Source organism: Physella acuta, unplaced genomic scaffold (assembly GCF_028476545.2).
Source record: "Physella acuta isolate Inbredline_101_S28 unplaced genomic scaffold, ASM2847654v3 ptg000268l, whole genome shotgun sequence".
Taxonomy (NCBI): Eukaryota; Metazoa; Mollusca; class Gastropoda; family Physidae; genus Physella; species Physella acuta.
The window spans coordinates 169,195-190,665 of record NW_026731787.1 but is presented as its reverse complement, the minus strand read 5'-3'; the positions used below and the strand labels follow the sequence as shown (position 1 = coordinate 190,665).

The window sequence follows — 21,471 nt, the reverse complement described above, 5'->3', positions numbered from 1 at the left end:
CGATTCTAGAGCTATTTCCGATTAGCAGAAGTGATGCGTTGCTCAATTTCTGCAAGAACAAGTTAACTTGAGTGCTTTTTCAGTTAGGTAGATACAATTTCATATGCAAATATTGAGATCTTAAATTTAGATTACTTTTTAATTTTTGAGTTACCCCAAATATTTAAAGGTAATTCAAAAACTTGTTTTACAAAAGCTACTGTATCCCTTGTTTCTTAAGTACTGAAAACGTGAGTACCGTCAAAGTTAAGTGGAAAAAAATATCTAAATATGTATAATAATTAGCTTCTGTGTGCAGATTCCTTTACACCGTTAAGCGATTTCCGGTAACTGGTAAAGACACTTTTACTCCGATACTGTGGCATAGCGAGGTCGGGTGTCACCCGGTGCGGCACTAAATGGTGTCACCCCCCAGAGGCGTAGCGACAAACTTTCAAATTTTTGATTTGCACCCCCCCCATCAAACTTTCGATTTGCATCCAGTTTTTCTCTATATATTTTGCTGTTTTGTGCCTTGGTGTCACCCCTAAATAATGTCACCCGGTGCGATCCGCACATCCCCCCCCCCCCCTCGCTACGCCTCTGCTCCGATATATAATCCGATTTCTCAACAATTTTCAGAATATGACATATCAAAAATCTAATTCTTGTTTTGCATATTGTAACAACTTTTCACCTCAATGTGAGTTCTCTTCCCGCGTTAGTTAAATCCAGCAGGGTAGAACCCAACTTAGCTTCTTACCCCAGTCCAAAATAAACGAAACTTTACTAAACACGTTTAATTATTAAGTAGGCCCTACACATTCACACATGTTTTCAACACGTGTACTGGGCCTATTTTTGAGCAGTGGTGTTTCGTTAAAAAGAGGTAATGTAAAATGATTTTAGAAGTGCATTGACAGATTAATATTCTAGATTTTAAAATCTAAAAAGGCTCGTAAATGGGGATGGATCAACACACGTTAAGAAGAGAAAAAGAAAATATTGCAAGACATGCTATCGACTGGAATCCCCAGGGAAAAAGGAAAGTGGGCCGGCCAAAGAAAGTGTACCGCCCCCCCCCCCCCCCGAACGAAATGGAATTTACAGAGAAAATATATACTTTAACCAGTGTCCGCCCCCACCCCCGGAAAATGTTGACCGCCCCCCCCCCCCCCCCCCCCCCGAAAATATCAAGTGCCCTTCCCGGAGAAAAAGTCTGGAAGAAACACTGTGGGTAAAAACATGGCTATCACTGGCAGAGGAGTCGCTAGAGAGGCAGAGGAATCGCTAGAGAGGCAGAGGAGTCGCTAGAGAGGCAGAAGAGTCGCTAGGGAGGCAGAGGAGTCGTTAGAGAGGCAGAGGAGTCGCTAGAGAGGCAGAGGAATCGCTAGAGAGGCAGAGGAGTCGCTAGAGAGGCAGGAGTCGCTAGAGAGGCAGAGGTCGCTAGAGAGGCAGAGGAATCGCTAAAGAAAATGAATATATTCACCTAACTTGGGAGCATTGTTGATGAGCAAAGCGTGACAGAAATAATACAAAAACACGGACACGTAAGAGCAGAGGCGTAGCGACCCTTCCCGGCGCCCGGGGACAAACTTTCGATTTTGCAACTCTCCATCGAACTTTTTATTTGCACCCCCCTTCAAACTATCGATTCGCAGCCCCCCCCCCCTCGAACTTTTCATTTGCACCCCCCTCTCAAACTTTCGATTTGGCGCCCCCCCCTGAAGGTCGGCGCCCGGGGACATATGTCCCACCCCCCCGCTCCCCCCTCGCTACGCCTCTGCGTAAGAGCAGCCTTCGAATAGTGACTTTGTTAATGCTGTGTAAATAAATGGAATGAGTTTTAAAAGAATTACAGAATATTTTGTGTACATGTCTAATTTGAAGGGGGGGGGGGGTGTCTAAAATGAACGGTGAGGACGCGGATAGAGTGATAGTAAGCGGTTGGGGTGTCTCAAGTTTTTGTAGACGCTATACTAATACATTGTGACTTCTATAAAGATCGGTATGATGCTATGTTTATTATTATAGCTAAGAGCCCTTCCTCCACCCCCTCCCCTCGAAAACAATGACAAAACAATGAATACAACAGGAAAGTTATTAAACCCTCTTCTTTATCATAATTTATAACCGGTCCGCCGTTTCTGCGAGGCAGTTTTATAGATTTACATTACAAATAGCATATTAAATTATGAGTCTCGTTATGAGCTGCTTAGGAATCGAATGTTTTAGGCCTTAGGCCTAGGGTTTGACCCAAGTTCATGGACTAGATCTACTTCCGGTTCAAAGTTGTATCACCTTATATTTACGTTCGAATAGAAGTTGGTTATTTTTCCCATCAAAGAAACTCATTGCTTTAGGACCTTAGGATCTGGGTTAGAAGTAAAATCTAGATCTAGATCTATCTAGATTCTAGATCTAAATAAAGCACATTTTGCTATTAAAAGTATTTAAAATCTAAATAATAATTCTAGATCCAAAGGTAGATTCTAATAACAATTAACAATGGCTCTCTCTAAAAATTTATACAAATTGAAATTATCCCAGAATAACACAAAACTGGTGAGGCCACCACAGATCAAATTCGGCAATTGGATTTTAAGTTGGAGAGATCTTCATTATCATCGCCATGACTGTATATGGCGAATCATGCATATGCCTACTCAAAATATTGCAAAACAATATACTTTAAGAATAAGATTTGTAACTACAACTATAAACATGCCAAATTTTGTGTGTAGGCCTATTCCTATAAATAATATTTTTAGAAAAACTAGAGAGAACTGTTTCTTTTCCATTATACATGAAGATTCAGCATTACTACCAGTACAAGGCTGTTTTTTCAGCAGTCAGCAGAGACATTTTTGTTTCAGTCTAAATCTACAAAGCTTTGACAACAGGCAAAAATGACTTTTATTTATTTTATAATTAATATTTTTTTACATCATGGGGCATCAAAACGGCCCTGTCAAAAGGGCCAGCGACAAATGGATCCCGTCATAAAGGCTCCAGACAAATAGGCTCCCATCATTTAGGCTGCCAACATAAGGGATTTGATTATAGTCAATTTTGCTCTTGACAAAATAGCACCAGTGATTACTACTCCCGACAACTAGGCTCCTGACAAAAGGGCCCCTGTCAATACGGTTTCTGTAGAGACTTAGTCTCCTGGCCAAACGTCCTCATTGAATATGACATCTGCAAGTGCGACCCCTTCATCAATACTCTTTAGTTTGCTTAGCCAACACAAGTAATACAATGTATGCATCTCTTGTTCGGCATGCCTTATTTTTAAATTATTTTATCTAGTATAAGAAATAGTATGTTTTAAATTTAAGGATCATCTAGTTATGACTTCCAGAAATGGGCTACTCTAATACAATTTGTGGTGAGATAAGTCCACGCTGTGCATTTAGGTAGGACAAAATGGTTACTTTTATGCCAGTAGTGGTCATACGATTCATTTGTCTGGAGCCAATATGTCGGAAGTCATGCTGTCGTGAGCCCATTTGACAGAAGCCAATATGCTGAGGCTATTTTGACTGGCGCGTTAGTCCTGGACCGTTTTGATGGTGCGCCTTTTTACATAGCTCACATAATCATCATATAGAACAATAGCAAGGGAAAAAACTTGCCTCCCTTGATGGCAATCTTTTCAATGTACTGCGAATGCATATATAAATCCTCCCTAACCCTAATTCCTAACCAATTCTTACTCTAGGGTCTAAACCTAGTTACCCTATAAAAATTTAACAGACAGCTTTTATTTACTAAGTACAATAGAAGAAAAAAAGCTAAATAAATTTAATAAATACTATGAGCCAATAGGATTGGAACTCAAGCCATGAAAACAACCTTTTTGATGCGCAGCTAGGGGTTGGCATGGTTGCGATGGTAAAGTTCATGGTTGCTAAACCAAAAAGTCTAGAGTTTGAACCCTCGGGCAGATGAGGCTCGTTAGCTTATTGCCATGTTTCTGCTTGGTGGAATGCAGTTGCTCTGGGTAGTCACTTAGTATTATAATATATATAGGCCAGTAGGGTAAAAAAGACAGTAGAGCAATAGGCCTTGTACATGTTTAAAGATTTCTTCTATTCCAAGAAATTTTCTAATATTGAAAATAGTGCAACATTATACTTACATATCTTACACATTATAAGATTTGACAAAATAAATTTAGGCAGGAATGTTAGTGTCTTTATTATCAAGTATCTATGACGTCATTATTATTGTGTATTTTTTTCGGCATCGGAATTTTAATTCTGTTTACTCTAGAATCAATGATGTCATTATATTATGTGTACATCTCCGGCTTTAAATCTGTAGGCCTCCATTTTTCGTTTAGTTTTGAAAGCTAGTGGACAAAAATATTGTAGTTATTATTGAACAAACAAAACCATTTTGATATTGATCAATAAAGGTTTCCTCTGTGAATAATAAAATAGTTACAGCATGGTAAAACCAGACAAATGACTCCCATTGTAGCTTGGCATCAACCACTGTGCAAAAAAAAATTCACCAAAATAAAACTATTCTATTTATAGTTATAACATTTTTGTCAAAACAGACAGTAACTAATGCTTGAAGACTTGAACAAAGAATAACTTTGAAAAATTCATGTGGTTTATTACAAAGTGATGTCTATTTGGAAAAAAAGTTCACATAATGGTTTTATAAAGGTGAGAAATTTTGAGGGAAGAGCAATGAGAGTAACTCCTGTTTCATCTACCTTCTGCTGGTCCAAAAGGGTCATAAATTACATAAGATAAATCCTCTGCTTGTCTGTGATCAAGGAACAGCAGTGATTTTTACCTCAGAAGTAGATTAGTAGTTTTATAGGGGGTTTTGTGTGGGTATGGTGGTGTTTAGTGCCCTGCTTTGCCCCATAAACTATATGCTAGGCAATTTGCTTAGCTTCATTTAGATTTTTGAAATAATTATGTCTACCTAAAGAAAAATCTTACCCATCACACAACCCCTGTCATAACTCCAAGCAATACTAAACTTTGTACTGTCGCGAATTTAACACCAACATGCAAAACTTACAATTAATATTTAAATCAGTAAATTTTGCATGGACATTTTACCAACTGGAACAATTCATTCAGTAACACTAAAAATAATGCCATAGTTAGTTTTTAAAGGATTTAAGAGGCTCAGAATTTCCTTTTTCAAAATTTCATTTATTTTACATTCAGATTCATGTACCACATAGGTTCTCTAACATGTTTCAAGGTTTTTTTTTTCCTTCCAATTTTGCTGTTTTGATAAAAACCTTGAGATTATTATAAATTTGCCATAATATTAGCTTTCTTTGCCTGAAGCTCCAGACTAAGCCTACTTTTCTATTGAATATATCTGCTACTCTCCCCAACCACGTTTTGTTGTTGATGTATAAAAAAAAAGTCATGTTTCCTTGCACTTCTCGGAAAACATAATTTCCCCTTTCACTTTAAAGACACAATTCACCTTTCCTTTTGACAACCAACATACTGTAAAGGCTGAACCTTGTGATAAGAATCCATAGCTTTTGACAGTTGTTTAAACAGATGTGTTGAGGACTCCAGATTAATGTAAATTTTTCTAACTGTATTATGTACTTATTGAAAAGTTGTCAGACATGTATTACTGGCAAAGGCTTACCCCTTAATTGGGGCGCAAGATATATTACATTTTTTGAAAGACTGATTTTACCCAAGCAGGTTCTATACAAACCCCATTTAATACTTTAGTTCAAAAAACTTACTCATCTTCTCCATAGCACTTTAACTTTTTGTTGTAATTCCATGTAATTCTATTGTCTCATTAACTTAAAAAATTAAATAAATTCTGAAAGTTGGATTACATTCAAAATCTCTTTGTTAATGTCTACAAACTTTGGTTTAGCCTACAGGTTAGCGTTTCCAAGAGGGATCCCATAGACTAGATTGGGAACCTGTTATATATTGCTAATTGAAGTAGTTCACCTGTTTCTGTAAACTTGGCATATGAAGGGTTAGTGTAGTCAGCACTATACCCAGCTGGGTGGACTCAGGGCCGTTTAACTGATTTGAATCTGTAATTAAGCTCAAGACTTTTGGGGAAGCAGTTTATTGCTCTACCGCTAGGACATCCCCAAAGGTGACAAACTGGTTGTAAAAATCAAAATTTTCTTCCAATCTTTCTTAAAATCTAGTCTGTAGACCTGTGTTAACATGACAGGTATTTCTTTTGTTTCTATAATAAGCCTTGATGCCAGACAAAATTTAACCCTTGGATTTTTGTTTTTAAAAGTCATATGCTTGCTTTTCATTAACAAAGGAACAAATAATATATTTGTATGATTAAATATGTTATTGAGGACCTTATTTTTCATTTAGTCAACAATGTTCATTGCAATTGTATACCTCTCCTGCTTAAGTCTATTCTTAGCTAGTTCAGATATGGACTTTAATTATTAATTTTATAATAACTATGTGCTAAAAATATTCACACTTCAAAGCATAGTTGAACCAGAATTTGAGATGTATGAAAAAATTACCAAACTAAGACATATTTAAAAATTGGATACAAGATAGATGTTTTTTCATGAGCTTAAAAATGATGTTAGCTACCTTTATACTATATATACATTTCTACACTGAATTTCCAGAATGTCAAACGATGATGTATTAACGGGACTTGATGAAATTCAGGTCAAACTAATGGAGGAAGAATGTATTTTGGTGGACCAGGATGATAAAAATATTGGATCTGCATCCAAAAAAGTGTGCCATCTTCTAGATAATATAGAAAAAGGTAAGCAATTAAATTTTAATTTATAATAATAACTGCCATTTGACTAATTCCTTAGAATTATTGAACACTTATGATTTTTTACACTGATATGATTTTTTAATGGCAATTTCTTTGTCAGGAATGTTGCACAGAGCATTTAGTGTGTTTCTTTTTAACACAAAAGGGGAACTGTTGCTTCAGCAAAGGGCAGAAGCAAAAATTACTTTTCCAGGTTAGTTTTTTCTGTTTACTTTATTAATCCTGTTTATTTTACCCTCCAACAACTGCACTTATGTATGGTTCTTGACTAATTTTGAAGTTGTAGTTTTGGGCATCTAAACCATTTTTTCAAAAGCTTTTGCTATTAAAAAAAAAAAAGCCCTGTAAAAAAAGTTGTATATATTTTTTTCATACTAACTGTTCATTACCAGCCTTCCATTTTAACATTTTGTAATGTCTGTAATTTTTACCTAATGAGTTCAATTGTGTGCTTCTTACTAGACAATTGTTTTTATCAGTATAAGCTGGACTCTAGAATAATTGTATTGTATTATTTCATGACTTTAGTAAGGCATTAGTAAAAAAAAGTCATGGGAATTTTGGTTCATAAAAACATGATCAGTTATATTACATTTCATGTGCTGATTAGGAAAAGATGTTACATATTGATTGCAAACCCTATGTCCCCAGATCATTTCACGAATACATGTTGCAGTCATCCGCTGAATTTACCAGCTGAACTTGATGAAACTGATGCAATAGGTGTTAAACGGGCTGCACAACGCAAATTACTTCATGAACTGGGTATTAAAGCTGAACAGGTGTGTCACTTAAAAAAAAATTATAACTATTTTTTTATGCATTGCTTGGACAGTGACCTATGGTGTACTGTGTAATTTTTTCATTTTTAGAAATCCTTTAGAACTGAGTAAATCGTTAATAGTCTTAGCTACCTAATTTACAATAAAGTCAGTGTTATTTATAAATTGGATGCTATGTTTATAAACATTGCAGTAGTAGTTACAAGTGCCCATCTGAATGGGGCAGGTGAAGTAAAGTTCACCTGTGTCATTTACCTCAGCATATAAAGGGATAGCGTGGTCATGCCCAGCCACCTATACTTTCCATAACATTAGTAAGGTGCCCAGATGATTCAAGGACATTCCACGGACCGGAACCTTGGATTTGTACTCAAGGACTTTTGGGTTAGCAGTTATATCTCTACCATCTCGCCATGCTGTCCCACACTAGTAGTTTAAGCTAAGAGTTAATGTAAGTGCTCAATAAGTTAAGTCCCTTATGCTGTTTTGGGGTCACAGACAAGAGATGGGTTGAATGTCATTAACAAGGGCTGTTTGATAAAGGGAAACGTGTTAAATGATTTGGTCAAATGCCTGGATTTTCTAAATGCATGGCTGCTTGATAGCTTTAGGGCTTGTAGGTTGTGGTAGAGGAAGTTATTGTGCAATTTTTTTCTACAGTGTAAATTTTCCATAAAGTACTAGTGTACTCATCAAGCATTGCTGCAATTTAGTCTTACTAACTATTACTAATATAAAGAAAGCTTGTGATATATTTCTTGGAACTTGATTGGTGGAGCGCTGCTTTGTCTACACTACCTTCCAGATGATCCAGGCTGTATAAAAGTCTTGATTTCAGGTCCATCACTATCCTTAGCAGTGAGATAGCTCACTTACATTACTGAGGTGTGCGGGTTTAGTCATTGAAAATAGTAGCCCACGTGCCCCTAGAGTAGCATGCTTTTTAAAATTAATATAGGTGCCGTAGTGCTCATAGGAGAGCCCTAACGGGTAAATGCGCCTGTTACAGGTTGACGGTTAAATCAGGATGCCCAAATAATGGATTCCAGATGTTAAGATAGCTGTTAGGGAACTCTGGGCACCAAACTGCACTTAAAATTGTAATTGTTTTAAAGAAGAAACCTTTACAATAGTATTCTTGACAACACGTAAAGTTTTACAGTGATGTGATGAATGGTATCGTAATGAATTAAAGACCCCTTTACCCACACATCCATTTATATATATCTATATCGATTGCATGTGTCTTTTGTGTACATTAGGCTGGATGAGTTACTTGTATAATTGTAATAAAAAGAGTACTACATACATTGTACAGTATAACACAATGGTAGAACGGTAGGGCATACAACTGTTAACCTGAAAGTCTTGAGTTAGAATTCTAGGCTTCAATCATTAATTATCCCTGAGTTAACCCAGCTCTAATGAGTACAAGAAACCTCTGTTAGGGAAAGTAAATCAGCTTGGCATAGTGCTGACCATACTATCTACCTAAGCCCAAATCACAGAAATAGTTACATCTATCATTCTTCAACAGATTTTGCATTTAAGATGCATTATTCTAAAGCCCAATTTTCTAGGTGCCTTTGGAGGACTTCCACTACCTGACACGGATATTGTACAAAGCTGAGAATGTACCCAAAGATTACAAATGGGGAGAGCATGAAATTGATTATATTCTCTTTATACAAAGAGATGTTGATGTAGAAGTTAACCCTAATGAGGTTAAAAGTTACAGATATGTTAGTCAACAGGAATTGAAAGATATAGTTGGTGAGTTTTTATGTATGCTAGCATTTTATATGTAAATAGTGTAACCAGTTTTTTTTCGTTAAATTAGTGTTTATTGTGTGCCAATACATTTGTCATTAAATTTGTTCTGAATGTGGGTTCATCTCTTTTAATACAGATTCAGCAGATAGTAAAGGACTATTGTTGACACCCTGGTTTAAACTTATTGTTCAAAGTTTTTTACAAAAGTGGTGGAACAATCTGTCTGACATTGAGTCACAAGCTGACAGAGAAACAATTCATCGCATGGTGTAATAATAACTTGGAACTAATATATAGTCAGTGCAATTTTTACTGGGTATTGTTTTGATTTTTTTACTTTATGTATTGGAGGTAGAAACATTTTTTTGTAATACCTTAATGAAAGTGTCTTGGAAGTTTAATAAAAATGTTTTTTGATTTAAAGGAAGAAATAGTGAATGATTAAAGAATGCTTATATTTCAAACTTTAAAAAAAAATGATAATGATTCTTTTTCTTTTAAGTCAATCAGATTTTGTATTAATTTTTATAAATCTAAGTTGTTTTTAAACATTTCCTACAACTACAATATTTTATAACTTTTTAAAAGGCGTTATGGACCAATGCCTTTTAAACTGCTTTATTTGAAAAAAATATATTTATAGTATTAAAAATAAATTTTGTATTTAAACTGTGTTGAAAGAAAAAACAATGACCATTAGTTTTTCTTAATTTAATTGCATAAGTACATTATACATATTTGTTTAGATATTTTGACATTTGAAAAATACACCTTTAGGTTATTGTTCAAAGAAACCATTGTCAATAAACCATAATATTATGATAGAATGAAACAACACACATACAAATTTCAACAACAAACAAACAACACCATATTTTATTGTATTGTGAAATAATCTAAGTAACCTTATACCTTATGCTGAAATGAACACAATTGTGCTTTTATTTGTAAAAAAAGATACTAAAAATGGAAATGATTTTTTTTTCAAAATGTATATTTCATATCACAGATTTAAATTTAAGATTAATTGTTTTACTCTGCACTATCAATTAGGGATTTGTTTCACATGGATAAGTCTTCTATTTAAATTTATGATTTTGCTCTCTAATAAAGTTTTATTTCACACACAGATTAAAGTTTATATTTAAATTTATCTTTTTGCTCTCTTATAAGAGAAAGAGCTCTTGATCTGATATCATCTGTAGGTTTTGTAAAGTCTCCACTATCAACCATTCCAATGGATTGTAGCACAGCCTTTTCTGATGTACGCAGAAATGGATTGTAAGCTTTTTCTTCTCTCATGGTTGATGGACACTATAAATTATAGCATAATAGAAAATAGTATTGGTAATGAGGCTTTAAAATAAAAAGTATGGGGAAAAAAACATTTGTGGTGGAAAAAGGTTGGGTGAATTAACTACTTACAGTGCACAAATTGTTCTCTCTCTGGCTTAGTACCCATTCGAATTTTTTCTGAAAATAACAATGGCACTTGAAAATCCGGTCTGTAAAAGTAAATAAAATTTAAATATTTTTTATACTAAGTTGTTAGTTACTAAAAGCACATTTGATAAGTGTGTATTAAAACATTTCATAGAAAAAGTAAAAAAAAAAAAAACACAGTTGAATAAAATATACTCTTCTAATGTCTTGTGAAGACAAATTTCATAGATTTTAATAAGCATTTATTTTTGTGTTGTCATATGGACAATAGGCTGACTAGACAAAAGATATGCAGGTTATAAAGTCAATGTACAAAACATGGGCAATAGTTAATAAAAAAAACTAATCTACTGATATTACTAAGCTCAATAGGGACCACTAACTAGATTGGAATTGGATCTATTTTTATTTTTCAAAATAATTTTCTCATTAAAACTTCAGTTTAATTTCTGATTAAATGAAAAAGTAAAAATTGATTGATACATTTAAAGAAAGTAAAATTACAAGTCTTTTTTGGGTATATAAATATAAGCTCAAGTTGTATGCAATTCCATATAAAAATTCCAGACTGATTCTGTTTTCTTGCACAGATAGTACAAATCTATCTATCACTTCTCTTATAAATCTTTCCTTTATTGGTGGCTATCATCATTTCTTTGCCCAATATTTTATAATTGACTCATCAAATGGTTTTAGATTATAGTTAGTAGGGAAAAGCAGTGAAATCTTCACCTCCCTGTAGGTAGTATATCTTAAACAACTACATGCCCCTCAAATCATTGTATTTGGAGCTTCACCTGTTTCAAGTTTGCTACAAATTGTTTTGTTGAAATGGTAAAATTTTGTGCACAAGTTTTCACCAATAGCATACTAAGACAACCAGAGGAAACAATTAAAAATAAAAGACTGACTGACAATTTAATCAAGTACTGAAGAAAGTTTATCAATGTATAAAATCAGTCTGTTGATACCATTATCTCTATACTATACACCAGGGGTTCCCAACCTTTTTTTTTACTCTAGAGCACATTCTAAAATATCGGTAGGGTGGCGGGCTCCACCTATTTTAAATCGACAAACTCCTTCCATAACTTGTCATTTAACATTTTCCCATAATTTATTTTCTTATTTTCTTATTATATTATAGTCATAATGTATTAATAAATAATAAACAAAACTGTTTAAAAATAATAAAATTATTTGGTATTTTTTTTCAAATTGCATACACACAGAGAAATGTATTTACAAAACGTAAATAGTGCGGTCAAGCTCGCTGCTAGACAAGTTGGGACAAGTATCGAACATATTTAATAAACCTAGGCAGTCAAAAAAAAAATTAAAACTATAACAAATGAATAAAAATAAATATTATTTTAAAATAATGTTAATGAAAAAAATTCTGTCTCTGTCAAATAGTGAGAGGCGGGTACATATGAATCGTTCAGAGGGCACCATGGCGCCCGCGGGCACAGGGTTGGGAACCCCTGCAATACACTAACCTGCAGTGTGCTATTGTCTGGCTCCAAAACACTTGCAAAGTTTAAGTTGTCTTTTGCATATTCATGTCCTGATAATTTAATTACGTTAAAATTTGAATTCAATTTTGTACCAGTTGAATAAAAAAAAGGACAGATTAAAACAGATAAACTAGGGTTCGTAGGAATTAAATCTTGCTAAAACTAGTCAAATTGTTCCTCGACTAAGGTTTACCCCCTCTACCTGGCCACAGCAGTGTATCCTCATTTAGCGACATCAGCTTGTCTAAAGAATGCAGCATAATTGAAGGAGCTGTTTCAAAGATGCGCCCTACAGGTGAAACATTAAACTCATTTAATATAACTATTGAACTCTCATGCCTCTTGGTGTATTTGTGTCATGGCATCTTATGTTGCTGAAATTTCAAATATCACTATACTTCTGACCATACTGATACAGAAACAAAGTCCACACATCTAACCTTTGGCAAATCTGGTTTTTAAGCAGTAGGCCTATTGTTAAGAATGTTTCACACATAACCTATATAACTATTTTGTTAAGTTTACCATTACCGTAGAAAGCAATTAAAAAAAAAACAAGCTACTAAAGTAACATCTAGTGAACTTACCACAACCTCCTAAAAATAGACAGTCGCCGGAAAACAAACTATCAGCTGCAGCAAAGACGCTCCCATCTAAAACATAGACCACATGACCAACAGTATGGCCTGGAGTAAAAATCACACGGAATTTTAGATCTCCAAACTCCAAAATTTGTTGGTCTGAAATGACACTTAAAAATAAAAAATTATTTTTTTTTACAAAAAGTTTTCTTAGCATGGCTGCAATTTAAATTCATGCATCTTTTGTGCGGTATAAGTAGTTTAACTTTATGTATATAGATGTTAATTTACTGTGTGGATGTACACATTGACCCCCTGCCCCTATCATAAAAAAAATTCAACATCCCTTCTCCTTGCAGATGTTCCAACTGGTAATGCCCTTTCATGTCAGCTAATATCAGACTTTTAAAGTTTCAATACATTTTTAGTTTTTAATGCCTAAATGACATCTAGGTCAACACAAGTAGAACATCTGATAAAAAGAACAATGGCAGACAGAAATAATAATAAAAACATTGAGTTAAAAAAAAAATTACTGCGTGCTATCTGGCACATTGTCTAAAGATCCTCCATACACAGGAATATTTGGGAAATGCTGCCTCAATTCTCTGTTACCACCACTGTGATCCCTGAAATACAGAACAGTAGACAATGAATTGTTAGATATATTGAGTAATAAACCGGGAGTGATCTCCCCTAAACTTAATAGAATATTCTTATATAAAACAACAGGGGATGGCAACTCGGGATATTGACATGATTTTTAATCCATTTTAAATACTTAAACTTTTTAAAATAGAATAGAATCTCGTAGAAAAAACGATTGCACACCAAGTGAACGCCAAATAAAATGTGCATAATAGTGCGGACTATTATTAGTACTTTATAAATTGACATGCGTTTTTTTGAGAAATCGGAAATAGTGTAAATTACTACTTCCGGTGAACGGAAATTACTCAAAATTTGCCAGAAGGTAGAGAATTAGATCTTTTACTTACATCTAAAATTTCATTTATCTATCTGAAACAGTACTCAAGTTATAGGCTTTTGAAAAATTTAATGTAGAAAAAGTTCCGGTTATCGGAAATTGCTCAAAAGTTGATACGTATCTACGATTTCAATATATATTATATATGAAATTTCATCAACCTAGCTGTAACGGTTCTCAAGTTGTCGTGTTTACAGATACACACAGACATATGAACAAGATTGCAAAACTATGTTTTTCCGACTCAGGGAGGTGTAAAACATCGAGATTTGCAAAAATCTCGATTTTTTTGTGTGCACATTTACAAGACTTTCTCTATACTTCGTATATACGAGAAAGTAAAAAAGCGACTTGTTATATATATATTGAGTAAAAAAGCAAAGTTCCTCTTTAGAACTAGATATATATACATTGGGCAGATGAAGAACTCAAGACTTTTGGGCTGGTAGCCAAAAGCTCTATTTGACCACATTGTCCTACAGATGTATTGATTAGCATTTGCTCAAGTGGCTTCTGAAAACATGAAACCCTTCCAGACACAACAGTCAACAAAGAAGATTTTGTGAGCTTGGCATACAAAAACATTGCTTTGAGTAGCCAATATAGTGCCCCATTGCATTTTATTCTAGTATTCTTCAAGTTAAACTGACATGACAGTACAATGTATCATTATTTCTGTGCACACCAAAGTTTGAATAAGGGTTGGGTAGCAAAACTAGCCCAACCAGCATTAAAGAATTATAGAAGAAATATGACTAAAAGTAAACTCTAATGTTCAAAGCAATGTTGTTTATTTTTAGACATGACAAATGAAAAAAAAACACATACCAGTGTTTGTGGGTTACAAGTATTGCATCAGGACGGATGTTTCTTTGTGACAGAACTTTCTAAACAATAAAATGATTCAAAAGTTGTTAGAAAATATTTTGTTAAAAGATTAAATATTTTTAATAACTACGGAAAGTTTGTAAATAATATTATAAATGTACGTCATACTTGAGTTGCTTCTGAATGCCCTGGATCTATAAGAACTGATTTATTATTTTTTGCATCTGTAACCAAATAGGCGTAGTTGTCTAATAACATAGGAATCGGCAGTATACTTAAAGCTGTAAAAAAATAAAATTTAAAAATTATTCACAGACAAAAATATTTAGAAATTCAGTGTTACTGGTTCAGACATTATACACTAAGCTTTATCACTACCAATAAAAGAAATATAAAAAAAATTTATAATAATATCCTTTTAAATGTAGTGCAAATTTTTAAAACAAGAAAACAAACTTGCTTTTTTTAATAAAAGTATTAGTCATCAAAACAGATGTTTTCATAAGAGATATTACTTTTATTAAAGAAACAAAAAAACTGTGACCCACAGTTCACCGACGTTGGGTGGCTGATCAAGTGAATAGCTAGTACTAAATTCCCTTTTGTTACTGAATTAGAATAATTACATTTTAATGACTAATCTCATGTCTAATCAGAATAAAAAATAAGATATCCTTGTATTGTTGTTGGAGACTAACATATCTGGAAAGTTACAACCGCTGCATTAGAAGTGGGTTAAAATTGAGTTGCAAGATTTGCAACAAACAAGCAAGGAACAAACTTACCACCAAAATTAAATTCTGTTAACTCAGAATGTCCACTATTTCCAAGTTTTTCTTTTGCTTTCTTAATGTCATTTTGGTGATAATAATAGCCAATCCTTGTTTTTGCATATATGAAGTACCTATGTAGAAAATGAATAACATGTTTAGATTTTGCTAACATCTTGTGTTGTTACAACTAAAGTTTAGTAAAAGTTAATTGTATTTTCTCAAGTAGGCCTACTTGCCATTTATTAGACCCATTGAAATTATATAGTCATAACTACCAGTAATCTAACATCCCTTATTAAGGAAGAAGATTCTGGTATGTGTTATACCAGTGTCAGATAATGGCTTAACAATAGAACATAGTGTCTATTCCCAGTCAACTGGGAATAGCCATACAGGGCTATTCCCAGTCGGAACTGTTTTCAATACATTTAATGTTAAAAATTCAGTGAAAGGTATAAAGCTGTGTGGTCAAGTGGAGCTTTGCATGGCTATGGTTAGAACCAATCCAATGTCTAATTGGAATAGGCAGTTATTCTCAACTAATTAATTTTTCTTACTGTTATCTGGCTGTAGCTTGCCATAAATCTAGTTTATAGATCAATCTGGATAAAATCATTGTGTTCTCAACTTAAAAGAACTATCAAGCTTAGTTTAAACTATTACATAGATACTTCATTTATAATTAATATATTGCTAGCTTAAGGGGATATGCTATGTTTTTTTCTATTTTTTACAATTTAAGATCTAAAGCCTTTTGAATACTTTTATCATATTTGGCATATAAAAGTAATTATTAAACAGCAAAAAAAGGATCGTAAACAATTTTGGTTGTCATGGAAACCCAAAAAACCTCAGCCATTTTGAATTTTTCGGTACTTTTAAAAATACTAAGGCTTTTTTATTTATGCACCTATAGCAACCAAATTTAAACTGCTTATATTTCAGTATATATTAAAACTTTTGTCACGACAACTTTTTGAAATAATTACTAGTAAGAATTTTACAAGGTCTAAAAAATCGTACCCTTTTTGTATTCAAAAGTTTCAAAATTTGCATATTAATTACCAAATACTTTTTTTCTATGAAAGGAATCACAATTCCCTTGTGACAAAAGTTGTATTTTTGCATCAAGAACAAGTACTGAAAATATGGTTGGCATTGTTTAATAAATAAAAAAGTAGTAGGGTTTTTAGTGTTAAAAACATGCGAACTGAGAAAAACAGCCAAAAGTAACGAAAACTAGGTCAGGAAAGTACCATATCTGTGTAAACTGCAAAGCCGATTGTAAGCTTTGGGTGTTTCCGAGATGTAGGAAATTAAGTTTATTAGATACATGAGAAATCCAGCTTTCCAATGATGTCAAATACAATATAATGAAGGATATAAAACTTTTCTTAGAGATCTTGTAAGATTGGGAAAAATTGATTATTTTTTAATTAATAGGGTCATAAAAATCGTAATTCAAACACATAAAATATTTTTTTCTCTTTAAAGTTATTATTTTCTTTATTCAAAAATGGACAAAGTATCCAAAAGCACAAGAAACCCATCATGACGAAAAACAAGAAATTTTGTGATTTTTTTCTGCGCATATCCCCTTAAGTTTATTAATTAGGCTATCAATTAGTAATTAGGGCCTAATAAATTTAATTAAGCTAATGGCTAGGACTGCCTAGTACCAGTAGGCCTAATAAATATAAATGAAGTAAGGCCAGTATACTACTAGTATAGTTGCGTATAGAGTAGTATAGTATAGGGCATAGGGGGTAATCTATTGTTTTAGGTGCGTACAATCTGCAAAAACTAGTAAGGTGAAAAAAAGTTGACTCATTAAATTTTAGTAATTATTTCACACTTTTAGGAGGATTTATGTTTTGAAAGTTACAAAAATGTTTCAAAGTTTCATTAATGTACCTGTTTTTAAACAATCGTATTAAAACTTTTCAGTAATAAATAAAGATTAGCTATGTTTTCATCAGATGCAACCAAGCTCATTTACTTTAGCAGCTATATTGTTTAAGTTTTTTGGATAAAATTATAGTTAGATATTCAGGGGAAACCACTCTAACTTACAGATGGCCTCTGTTTATATATATAGCTAATCTTGCTCGCAAACACAGCTGTTAATTTCTGGCCTATATTCACACATATTGATATTAAGCCATTGATTTTGGTTTATCATGCAGTTAGTATTACTATACTATAGGCCTAACTATAATTAATTATAATATTTGACACATATATCACAATATACGGTAATCTATCGTTTTGGGTACGTAAAATCGCCCGCGACTAGTAATGTGAAAAACAGGTGACTCCTTAAATTTTAATAATTATTTCACATTTTGAGGAGGATTTGTGTTTTGAAAAATACAAAAATGTTTCCTTGTTTCATTTATGTACCTGTTTTCAAACAATTGAATTAAAACTTTTCAGTAATAAATGAGCACTAGCGATGTTTCCAACAGATGCAACCATGCTCATTTACTATAGCAGCCATCTTGTTTAAGTTCTTTCTTTGTTAACTTATAAAGCGCTAGATCAGGGGAAGGCAACTCTATTTTACAAATAGCTGCTGTTTATATAGGAAATCCTGCTCACAAACACTGCTGTTAAAAGTTAATTTCTTGCCTATATTGATATATTTAGCTATTGCTTTAGGTTATTTATTCATTTATCTATAATATTTGACACACATATATCAAAATATACTTCTATTAAAGCCTTGACAATGAGGTAAATTTTTCGTACATTACTAGCCGCGGGCGATTTTACGTACCCAAAACGATAGATTACCCAATATACTTATATAAGCCTTAACAATAAGGCAACTTTTTTGCACATTACTAGCCTCGGCTGATTTTACGCACCTAAAAATAGTTAAAATACCCCATAGGACTACTCAAATGCAAAGTTAATACTAAAGTAAATCTCTTGTAAGTTGTTCACAGTTATAATTAGGCTATTACTATTACTATACTATAGTATAGTTTAGTTTATAGGCCTAAGGTATACAACTTTTTTATACTAATCTTATGCTACTACATAATCTACTAATCTAGACGTTAATCTAGACCTAGAATCTAGACTAAGACTAGCCATCTTTTACACGACTGGAGACTGCAGTGACACGGTGACGGTGTGTGTCGGCACTGTCGGTGTTGTGTCACTCGCTGTGATAAATGTTGGGGTCTAAATAATAGTAGCCTTAATAATACTAAATATCTATTATACATATAGATGTAGTTAAGAAGTTATTCTGCAGTTAATCTTTAAATTTTAGGCTATATTTAATGAAGCATACCCTATTCGAAATAAACAACTACCAGCCTTAGCCATTTGGTTTGTTTATGTTGCCATTATTCGACTACGCACATACTTTAACCGGAAATGAGGTATCGATTCTACGTAAACAAGAATAGTCCTGTGTTAAGAAAAATAAAGCGGGAGTGATCTCGCCTAAACTGTCTTGCATGTTGCAAAAAAGTTTAGTGCACTGGGAACGGCACTTCCTCCAGTCCGATCGGGCCTTAGAAATGGGTTTTTTTCATTTATTTTTTTTACTAGCTTTTATTTAACTTTCTTCCTCGGTCTGTCGTCCGTAATGGATCGAAATAAGCGAGCGAAATTTCGGCAAGTTTTAACTGACCGATTCGTTTTAAACTTGGCACGTATGTCAAGATTCAATGACTATACAATCTATCTAACATCTTCTTACTTCTTCGTTCTTAATTTTAGTGTTAAGAATACGTGTCAACTGGTTATGCGCGATGCCCAACCAAGAACAAACTACAAGGGTTGATTTTGGGGTTGTCTCTCCTAGAAGAGTGGTTGTCCCCAGCTAGAGAGCCTCATCTGCCCGAGAATTCAAACTCGAGCTTTACCGACTCGACCACGCCGAATCTAACATCAAATTTGACTTAATTGGATGGCTAATTAATCTTTTATGAAATAATTACAGTTTCTCATATAAAGTAGGGCCCTACTGTTTACCGTACTATTGTATGCACAGTTTTCTTATCAATTGGGTGTGCAGTTGTTTTTAGTCATGCAACTCTACTGAATTAAAAATTTTAATGTACTAAAAAATTCATAAGAAATGCATAAAAACCGTTTTAATAACGCTCTTATGTAATAAATTATAATGCACTAAAATGAGAAAATATTGATTTTCTTTAAATATACAATAATACACTATTTAAAGTGACTATAAAGATTTTTCACGATTACAATACTTCCTCTATACTTCGTATACAAGAAAATAAAACCTAACTCTAGACAAAAATATATAGATCTATGCGTATATAGAAAAATCGCAACCTCCCGGGGCACCGCCCTTGCGAAATTAAAAAAAAGATTTTTTTGCAGAAACCTCCCCTGGAGTGTTCTAATCAACTCCTCAAAGCGTCATGGCGAGTGGATGAAGGATGTCAAACTGCAATCGACTAAATTTTTATATACCATATATAGAGAAAAAAAAATCGAATCGCGCCCTGCTGTCAATAAGTCTCCTGACAAATAGGCTCCCGTCATTTTGGCTCTCGACATATAGGCTCCCGTCATTACGACTCCCGACAAATAGGCTAGCGTCATTTTGGCTCACGACAAAAAGGCTCCTGTCAATTTGGCTCCAGACAAAAGGACCACTGACATTGCCGTTTCTGTAGAGACTAAGTCTCCCGGCAAAGCGGTCTCATTGAATATGACACCTGCCAGTGGGGCCCCTTCATCAATATTCTTTAGAGTTAGCTTATCCAACACTCTTATGTAATACAACGTATGCATCTCTTGTTCGGCAGGCCTTATTTTTATATTAGTTTATCTATTATAAAATATAGTATGTTTTAATTCATAATTGAGTCGGTTATAGGCTGTTCCAACTCAGTGTGTGGGGAGAAGGGTCCACGCTGTACATTCCTACCTGCAGTATGCTTGTAGGTTATCAAAACAAAATGCTGTTATCATGTAAACATAATGTATAGCATACATTTACACTTCTGTGCTCGCTTTTAAGCAACAGATCTTTTCTGTTGTAAATTAAACATTATCAAAACTTTAAAATTGGTGAAATTTAGCTGTTAAAGGCTCGATTTGTTTGTGAATTAATGTTGGTTCACGAAAAACAATTAAATTCGGGCATTTAAAAGAGTTTATAGTGGTATTGGAGGTTGGACAAAATGGTTACTTTTATGCCAATAGTGGTCATGCCATTCATTGGTCTGGAGCCAATATGTCGGGAGTCATTTTGTCAAAAGCCAATATGTCGGGAGCCCAATTGCCGGGAGCCAATATGTCGGGAGCCCATTTGTCGGTAGCCAATATGTCGTGAGCCCATTTGTCGGGAGCCCATTTGTCTTGAGCCATTATGTCGGGAGCCAATATGTCGGGAGCCGCTTTGTCGGGAGCCAATATGTCCTGAGCCTATTTGTCAGGGTTTAATATGTGGGGAGTCCATTTGTCGGAAGCCTAAATATCGGGAGCCCATTTGTCGGGAGCCTATATGTCGCAAGTCAATATGACGGGAGCCCATTTGACGGGGCTATTTTGACTGGGTCATTTTGTCGGGGGTCGATTTGACGGGGTCAAATTAACGGGGCCGTTTTGACGGGGCCGATTTGTCCCGGGCCGTTTTGACAGGGCACCCTTCCCAGGAGTATTCCCGACAACTTCCCAACGTTTCATGTCGATCGGAGGAAAGGTGCAGTAATGTATAAAAGACAAACAGACAGACAGACAAACATGTATTGCTTTTTATACAAACAGATATATTGGCATGTAAATTAATGTTGGTGTCTACAGTTATCATTGGCATGTACTGTTGTCGTTGGGGTGTATAGTTATCGAGATGTGTACTCATATTGTTGGTATGTAGACGAACAGTTATCATTGGTGTGTACATTTTTCTTTGTTGTGTACAGTTATTATAATGGTGTGTACAGTTATCTTTGTTATGTACTGTTGTTATATTGGTGTGTACAGTTATCTTTGTTGTGCACAGTTGTTATAATG

At 34.1% G+C, this 21,471-nt stretch overlaps 2 protein-coding genes across 10 annotated transcripts; one reads left to right on the top strand and one right to left on the bottom strand.

Annotated features, from left to right (window-relative positions):
- Positions 1-149: 149 nt before the first annotated feature.
- Positions 150-10,238, top strand: LOC131939215 (isopentenyl-diphosphate Delta-isomerase 1-like). Of its 9 annotated transcripts, none has more exons than XM_059297410.1 (7): positions 2,284-2,464; positions 4,527-4,661; positions 6,614-6,759; positions 6,878-6,970; positions 7,429-7,559; positions 9,140-9,332; positions 9,469-10,238. In XM_059297410.1, exons 3-7 carry the CDS (start codon positions 6,615-6,617, stop codon positions 9,603-9,605), a joined length of 699 nt encoding a protein of 232 aa, XP_059153393.1. In that variant the 5' UTR covers positions 2,284-2,464; positions 4,527-4,661; position 6,614; the 3' UTR covers positions 9,606-10,238. The 9 variants fall into 9 exon arrangements, with proteins under 9 accessions (XP_059153399.1, XP_059153398.1, XP_059153392.1 ...); XM_059297414.1 differs by having other exon boundaries at positions 2,289-2,357; positions 4,550-4,661; XM_059297416.1 differs by lacking the exons at positions 2,284-2,464; positions 4,527-4,661 and adding an exon at positions 150-169.
- Positions 10,239-10,248: 10 nt separating this feature from the next.
- LOC131939216 (putative hydrolase PNKD) lies at positions 10,249-18,836 on the bottom strand. The gene is made up of 10 exons (XM_059297417.1): positions 18,767-18,836; positions 15,475-15,593; positions 14,858-14,970; positions 14,690-14,748; positions 13,410-13,502; positions 12,880-13,043; positions 12,495-12,581; positions 12,275-12,342; positions 10,758-10,805; positions 10,249-10,646 (listed from the first exon to the last, which is right to left on the bottom strand). The coding sequence occupies exons 1-10, from the start codon at positions 18,799-18,801 to the stop codon at positions 10,464-10,466; spliced, it is 969 nt and encodes a 322-aa protein (XP_059153400.1). The 5' UTR covers positions 18,802-18,836; the 3' UTR covers positions 10,249-10,463.
- Between the last annotated feature and the right edge of the window lie 2,635 nt (positions 18,837-21,471).